This window comes from Helianthus annuus, chromosome 11 (genome assembly GCF_002127325.2).
Source record: "Helianthus annuus cultivar XRQ/B chromosome 11, HanXRQr2.0-SUNRISE, whole genome shotgun sequence".
NCBI classification, from domain to species: domain Eukaryota; kingdom Viridiplantae; phylum Streptophyta; class Magnoliopsida; order Asterales; family Asteraceae; genus Helianthus; species Helianthus annuus.
In genome coordinates, this window is record NC_035443.2 from 894,149 (window position 1) to 902,404 (window position 8,256).

Consider the following 8,256-nt stretch of genomic DNA (forward strand, 5'->3'; position numbering starts at 1 on the left):
GAAAATCCAAGATTTCTCTCAAACGGCTTCGAATTAAGATCTGAAAATTTGTAGGCTTGTAGATCAATCACTTTCGCACAACATATCCGAAAATCAGCAATTTTCGACCGTGAAAACCTGTTCAAATCGTCAAAATTCAGTTAATAACGTGAAGAACAAGTAAAAATGAAGAAAATTGACAAATCTGAATGAAATTCGAATCTGTTTCTGATGAAATCCAGTACGAATCTGTGCGTTTGATCTTCGCAACCGAGCACCTGCTCTGATACCACTTGTTAGGTCCGGTTTCGCTCCGATTCGATTGCGTAACGACACGTTCGACGTGCGGAATCCGTGAACGTGCGTGACCGAACAGACGAGATCGTACGAATGTCGTGATTCTATTGATGATGTAACAATTACAAGCTCCGTGAATCACGTTTTGCCACTTTCTCTCTCTAGTTTCTCTCTCTATGCACCTAAGCTCTCCAAGCTCTAATGTGGCAAAAGTCTTTAACTCTTAACCTAAGGCTCCTATTTATAGGCACAAGGTTATAAGGGATTCCCCTTATTTACAAGTTTGCCACCTTGCCTATTTCTCTATTAATTACAATATAAAGCCTATTTTACTTCTATTTCAGCTACGGTTCCGATTGACGAAGGCGATAGACATTCTGCACTAACACATATGTTGATTAATCAGTTCTGTTTTCATATCCATTATTCTGGGATTGAAATCTGGAAACATAATTTTTTTGAAAACATAATAATAATCACAGCCATAGGTTTCGAGTCCTTTTAAAAGTCATCAAAATTAGTGTTCGAAAACTGAATTGGTTTATCATCGACTCGAAATCATAATGGGCAAAATATTAATGTCCGAAATCTGTTTATAAAGCCAAAAAATTCAGGTTTCGGGTTCCAGAATTTTGTTCTTATGTTTAGGGTTCATCATCTGTTCTTAGGAAAATTCGAAATTCCTTTATGTTTTGAAATATAATTTGGATTATTGAGTGTTTTTTCCTGTTTTGATCTGTTTTGCCTTCTAAAGATTTTCGAAATCTGTTAATACATAATCAGATAAAAAATTTCAAAATATTTTGATAAAATTAGATCATCACTAAAACAGGAAATCATATCTCGAAATCCCTAAAAATTCAAATTTTTAGTTTTATCTTCACTAACAGCTGATGATGAGTGGGTTTCGAGACTTGGAGAAAAAGTTTCGAGATCAGGTGGTTTCGACTAAGGTTCCGACTGAGATTCTGACTCAGAATCTCACTAAAATACGAGGACAGCTGAGATTGCGACTGAGATTTCGACTCGCAATCCGGTGGTTGCGACTCGAAACCTCATAATGAAGTTGAAATCTCATTAAGGTATTAATCTTCATCACTCGAAACCTCGAGATTTCGACTGAGGTTTCGACTGGCATTAGTGACTCGCAATCAGGTTGTTGCGACTCGAAACCTTAGTGACTCGAAATCTCATAATCATTCATAACTAAATCGAAATCTTACTCGAAACCTTACTCGAGATCTCACTCGAAATCTCAAGTTGAGTTGAGATCTCATAACAGAGTCAAGATCTCATAACTGAGTCGAGATCTCACTCGAAATCAAAGGTTAACTTGAAATCTCACTCGAAACCTCATTACTTTATTAAAACTGAGTCGAGATTTCACTCGAAATCTAAGGTTAACTCGAAATCTCACTCGAAACCTCATTACTTTATTAAGCTGTTAATATGAACTAAAATTTAGCTCGGGGCTCCGCTCCAAACCCTGTGCAGGGGGTACGCTGTCCCCCTGCAGCCCCAGCTGTTAATATGCTATAAGTTTGATCCATTATGACACAGAAGATGAATTTCGACTTCGAGAATAACATCTAAATATTTCAATCTGACAATGATCTAAACATGATTTCTATATAAATAACCAAATACGAATTACAAAACTTACACAAATTTATGAGACTACTCAAACCCCTCGAATAAGAAGTCACAAAACTAATTAGGCAACGAAGATGGAGAAAACGAAAGATTGGAATAGATATTATGTAAAGACAATTGATAGTCTGAGCTTGAGAACCATTACTAGAAAATCCACTTGATTGTGATTCACAGTTCCCCTCAATGTTTTGATTTGATCACATAATGAAGATGACTTAGTCTTTGGATATTACTCTTGCCTCGAAACCTCCTTCGGGCCGTTTAACAAGATCATATGGCATATGGGTCCCAAGAAGCTTGTCCCAAATTGGGAAAAAAGGTTGTGAAAAATTGTACATTGATCCATGGAGTTGATGATGGATGTCATGAAAAGCGGTATTGTTTGGGAACAACATATGAAAAACATTACCCGGTAACCAAAGTCCACAATGATCATCAACTGTTTTTACCACAATCAAGCAGAAGAATAGAATCGCGGTTCTGGCAGTCATTCCTGAAACAAGAAAAGCAATGGAAGCACCAATCGTGTCGAATACGCCTTCCATAGGGTGATTATAAAACGCCGCTATGGCGTAAGGGGCGACCAGTTTGTGATGTTGTGCATGGACATGTCGATAAAGAAATTTGTTTGTGTGCATATAACGATGCATGAAATATTGCCATATGTCCACAACAAACATTGCAATGATGACCTGGAAAATTTGTGCGAGGATGGGTGGTTGGATTTCATGAGTCCCAACCAAATCTGTCTTTGATTGCACCTACATAAGACATGAACAAATTAATTGTCAAACGATTGTTGTAAGACATCATATAGCAATATATATATGACTTTTTATCCAGCTGAACGTCGTGTCACTCTCTATGTTACCGTGACCCTATTGTATTTGAACAATCGTCTAACCTTAGTGGGACCGGGGTTCCAATGGGAAGGTGCGATAAGTCGATATAGATAATTTGTCGTTCAAAAAAAAGTTAAAGTTTGAATTTGTAGTATTTATCTGCTTTGATTTTTGTAAAGGTGAAATGTCATATTAGATAAACTTCATAATTTCTTTAGAATATTAATATCAGCTTAAAATATCTTTTTAGCACCCATCTAACCATGAAACAATCATTAAACAACCAAGCAATTATAAAAGCATAACATTAAACAAACATAACATACCAAAAACAGGAGGTAGGAAACCGTTGCGTGAACTAGTTGTTGAACCAACACAACTTTGATAGCCGAGTTCATTGGCACTACGTTCTTCGCATCTCCTTCCTTCCTCGTGTGCAACCGATATTTATCCAGAGTCGTCGGTGGTAGCGACTGATAAAACCCTGCATACAACCAGTAGACCACGATCGGAGCAAATGTACCCATCATTTCATCACTTACATACCCTTCCCAAAACACCATCGCCGTAAATCAAATAAAATCCCACTTGTTAATGCCTAAGCGCAACTGGATTCCTAAATCAAAACTGACAAGTTCTAGTGCTCTAACTGATAATGATATAGCCTGATCAAACAAAGTGTGATGCAACATCAAAGGGTGACAATGAGAAGAAGAAATCAAAGGTGTGATATTACATTAAAATGGGCATTTCTTATTACATTAAAATGGGCATTTCAGGAAAAGATATTCAATATACAAAATAAATAGCCTTTAAGGGTGTGTTATTTTGAATATGTGTTGTGGTACACATATGAAATCGAATATTTTATTATGCTTTTATATTTATTTTAATTTTTTTTAGATGTCAAAATAATCATATTTGGAAAATATATAAAGTTTGTTTTAAAAGCATTAACTTAAATATAGAACTATTTAACTTTCATCAATTCTAACGTATTAATAATTAATGCTTAATCTTTGACAATTCACACATATATTTCTCAATTGTTAATCTAAACTTTTCTTAACTTAATAATTTAATTAATTCATATTTTTTTTTATTAAAGAGTCTTGACAACTCATTTTCTATAAGCTATAATTTTATATTATTATTGTTGTTGTCGTTGTCGTCGTTGTCGTCATTGTCGTTGTTGTTGTCGTTGTCGTCGTTGTCGTTGTTGTCGTTGTCGTTGTTGTCGTTGTCGTTGTCGTTGTTGTTGTTGTCGTTGTTGTTGTTGTTGTCGTCGTTGTTGTTGTCGTTGTTGTTGTCGTTGTCGTTGTTGTTGTCGTTGTTGTTGTCGTTGTTGTTGTTAAAAAATTTAAATGGGGTGGTGAATGGTTCTTTTTGTTTTGTAAAACGTTTTTAAATAAGAAAGATATTTAAGGGTTAAGCTATTTTTAGATCATCCATACTATTTTCAGATCATCCATATGTGTTACATGCATGCTATATATTTTTAGATCAGCCATAGCCATATGAGTGTTCAAGCACAGTGAAATAAGAATTTAACATGCTTTATTAAATAAGAAGTTTATATGTTGCAGTGTTAATTGACGTTGGAACTGATTCTCTCATAAAATTTCTGGCTGTATGAGTGTTCCTAAAATGGTTTCTATTATATATGTGCTCATATTAACCCGAATTCTCAAGGTTAGCTTTAAAGATATTCAATGCACAAAATAAATAGCCTTTAAGGGTGTGTTCTTTTCAATACGTGTTGCGGTTCACATATGAAATCGAATATTATTATGCTTTTATATATATTTTAATTTTTTTAAATGTCAAAATAATCCAATTTGGAAAATATATAAAGTTTGTTTTAAAAGCATTAACTTAAATATAGAACGATTTAACTTTCAACAATTCCAACGTATTAATAATTAATGCTTAATCTTTGACAATTCACATATATATTTTTTTTATTAAAGAGTCATGATAACTCATTTTCTATAAGTTATAATTTTATATTATTATTATTATTATTATTGTTGTTGTTGTTGTTATTAAATAATTAAAATGGGGTGGTGAATGGTTCTTTTAGTTATGTAAACTTTTTTAAATAAGAAAGATATTTAAGGGTTAAGCTATTTTTAGATCATCCATAATATATTCAGATCATCCATATATGTTACATGCATGCTATATATTTTTAGATCAGCCATATGGGACAGTGAAATAAGAATTTAACATGCTTTATTAAATAAGAAGTTTATATGTTGTAGTGTTAATTGATGTTGGAATTGATTCTCTCATAAAATTTCATTTCCGGCTGTATGAGTGTTTCTAAAATGGTTTCTATTATATATGTGCTTAAATTAACCCAAACTCTCAAGATTAGCTTTAAATATATTCAATATACAAAATACATAGACTTTAAGGGTGTGTTATTTTGAATACGTGATGCGGTTCACATATGAAATCAAATATTATTATGCTTTTATATTTATTTTAATTTTTTTAGATGTCAAAATAATCCTGTTTGGAAAATATATAAAGTTTGTTTTAAAAGCATTAACTTAAATATAGAACTATTTAACTTTCATCAATTCTAACGTATTAATAATTAATGCTTAATCTTTGACAATTCACACATATATTTCTCAATTGTAAATCTAAACTTTTCTTAACTTTAATAATTTAATTAACTCATATTTTTATTAAAGAGTCATGACAACTCATTTTCTATAAGCTATAATTTTATATTGTTGTTGTTGTTGTTGTTGTTAAAGAATTAAAATGGGGTGGTGAATGGTTCTTTTTGTTTTGTAAAACTTTTTTAAATAAGAAAGATATTTAAGGGTTAAGCTATTTTTAGATCATCCACAGTGGCGGACCCAGGAATTTTTCCATGGGGGTGCGGACCATTTTTAAAATTTTTAGGCCCCTAGGTATATAAGTAAAAAAATCGGTTCGTATCGGGTCTGGTCGGGTCATGTAAAACAAACGAACATCAAACTAAATTTATATAATCATCAGAAACATGTCAAACCTTCTTACAAACATAATTAAAACGTCGACGCCCTACGGGTTTTCATTTTTTGAAATCTATCCAAAACATCATCTAAAACTAATTTCTTAAGCAATTCTTTCTCTATATAACATAAGTTCGTCGCTCCATAACATAATGTTTCAATTTTAATTTTAATTTTCAACTATTCAAGCCCTAGAAATCATAACGTAAGTTGTAATCACCCTAAAAATATATAAACAACATAATCACCCTAAAAATATATAAACAACATAATCACCCTAAAAATCATCTAAACAACCATAAACAACGTCAAAACACACAAAATTTCAAACATATTTAACAACTTTATTACCCTTTTTTCTCCTATAATACCAACCAAAATCATCAAAATAACAAAAAAAACTTACCCGTGTTCGGATTCCGGTTAGATTTGGTGTCAAACGACGGTGGTATGGCGGCTGATTACGGTGGTCGCCGGCTGCTGGACTGTTGTCGCTGGGTGATGTTGTTCGTTGGCAGTGCAGGGACGCAAGAGAGAGAGAGAGAGAGAAAGAGAGAGAGAGAGAGAGAGGGAGAGAATTTCTAAAGGTTTTGGGATTTAATTATTTTATTATAATTTGAAATATTGTTGGGTTTGGTTAATGGTCTAAGACTTCGTGGGCTAGCTAGTTAGGAATTATAAGTGGGTAAAGGTATGGGTATTTGGGTTTAGTTAGTTAGGTATTAAAAGTTAAATAATTTAGGTAGTATTATTTTTAAAAATAAGAGTTTACTAAAAAAATTTAAAATATAAATTGATAACACTTTTTACCTAAGGGGTGCGGACGAAAAATTTCAAGGATGCGGTCGAAAAATTCCAAGGGGTGCGGACGAAAAATTCCAAGGGGTGCGGACAGGATTTTCGACGGAACTTAGCACTAATTCTTTTATTTCCCGGGGGTGCGCCCGCCCACCTTGGGTTGGGCTTGGGTCCGCTCCTGATCATCCATACTATATTGAGATCATCCATATGTGTTACATGCATGCTATATATTTTTAGATCAGCCATATGAGTGTTCAAGCAGAGTGAAATAAGAATTTAACATGCTTTATTAAATAAGAAGTTTATATGTTGCAGTGTTAATTGATGTTGGAATTGATTCTCTCATAAAATTTCTGGCTGTATGAGTGTTCCTAAAATGGTTAAGTTCCGCCATGTCATCAAGCATTATTCCATCACTAGTGATGGATTTTAGTGGAAATTGTAAGATTAAATATATTATTGTAGTATTTAATCTTGTAGCCATTATAATCATTTATACTATATAGATCAAAATATATTAATAACCTATTAATAATTAGTTGGTAATTATTGATGGACCATATTACCCTTATTAACTAATTAGGTTTCCTCTTGGGTGTATATATAAGGAGATTATTAGAGAGGTTAAAGGTTAGACACACAACCTAATAACATAACATCATAATCGATCTCTCTCCCTAAGCCGAAACCTCCCTTGTTTCGGTTCATCACCATCATCACTTTACACCCTAAGGAGGAACCAGATCATCCTGACAAGAATGTCGAATTCAATGGCTGCATCTCTAACTAATACGAGGACAGCTGAGATTGCGACTGGCAATCAGGTGGTTGCGACTCGAAACCTCATAATGACGTCGAAATCTCATTAAGGCGTTAATCTTCATCACTCGAAACCTCGAGATTTCGACTGAGGTTTCGACTGGCATCAGTGACTCGCAATATGGTTGTTGCGACTCGAAACCTTAGTGAGTCGAAATCTCATAATGATTCATAACTCGTCGAAATCTTACTCGAGATATCACTCGAAATCTCAAGTTGAGTCGAGATCTCATAACTGAGTCGAGATCTCACTCGAAATCTAAGGTTAACTCGAAATCTCACTCGAAACCTCATTACTTTATTAAGCTGTTAATGTGAACTAAAATTTAGCTCGGGGCTTCACCCGAACCCCGTGCAGGGGGCACGCTGTCCCCCTGCACCCCACAGCTGTTAATATGCTATAAGTTTGATCCATTATGACACAGAAGATGAATTTCGACTTCGAGAATAACATCTAAATATTTCAATCTGACAGTGATCTAAACACGATTTATATATAAATATCCAAATACGAATTACAAAACTTACACAAATATACAAGACTACTCAAACCACTCGAATAACAAGTTACAAAACTAATTAGGCAACGAAAATGGAGAAAACGAAAGAATGGTATAAATATTATGTAAAAACAATCGATAGTTTGAACTTGAGAACTATTACTAGAAAATCCACTTGATTGTGATTCATAGTTCCCCTCAATGTTTTGATTTGATCACACAATAAAGATGACTTAGTCTTTGGATATTATTCTTGCCTCGAAACCTCCTTCGGGCCATTTAAAAAGATCGTATGGCATATGGGTCCCAAGAAGCTTGTCCCAAATTGGGAAAAAAGGTTGTGAAAAACTG

At 33.7% G+C, this 8,256-nt stretch overlaps 1 protein-coding gene across 1 annotated transcript; it reads right to left on the minus strand.

Moving 5' to 3' along the window:
* Window positions 1-2,144: 2,144 nt before the first annotated feature.
* On the minus strand, window positions 2,145-3,334 carry LOC110891584 (very-long-chain aldehyde decarbonylase GL1-9-like). Its single transcript, XM_022139281.2, has 2 exons — window positions 3,098-3,334; window positions 2,145-2,690 (listed from the first exon to the last, which is right to left on the minus strand). Exons 1-2 carry the CDS (start codon window positions 3,332-3,334, stop codon window positions 2,145-2,147), a joined length of 783 nt encoding a protein of 260 aa, XP_021994973.1.
* Between the last annotated feature and the right edge of the window lie 4,922 nt (window positions 3,335-8,256).

Excerpts from the sequence above, each read along its gene's own strand:
- LOC110891584 (XM_022139281.2), bottom strand. The coding sequence starts at position 3,334 with ATGGTGTTTTGGGAAGGGTATGTAAGTGATGAAATGATGGGTACATTT. Across the intron at positions 2,691-3,097 it reads TTTCCTACCTCCTGTTTTTG|GTGCAATCAAAGACAGATTT; the intron begins GTATGTTATGTT and ends TGTCTTATGTAG.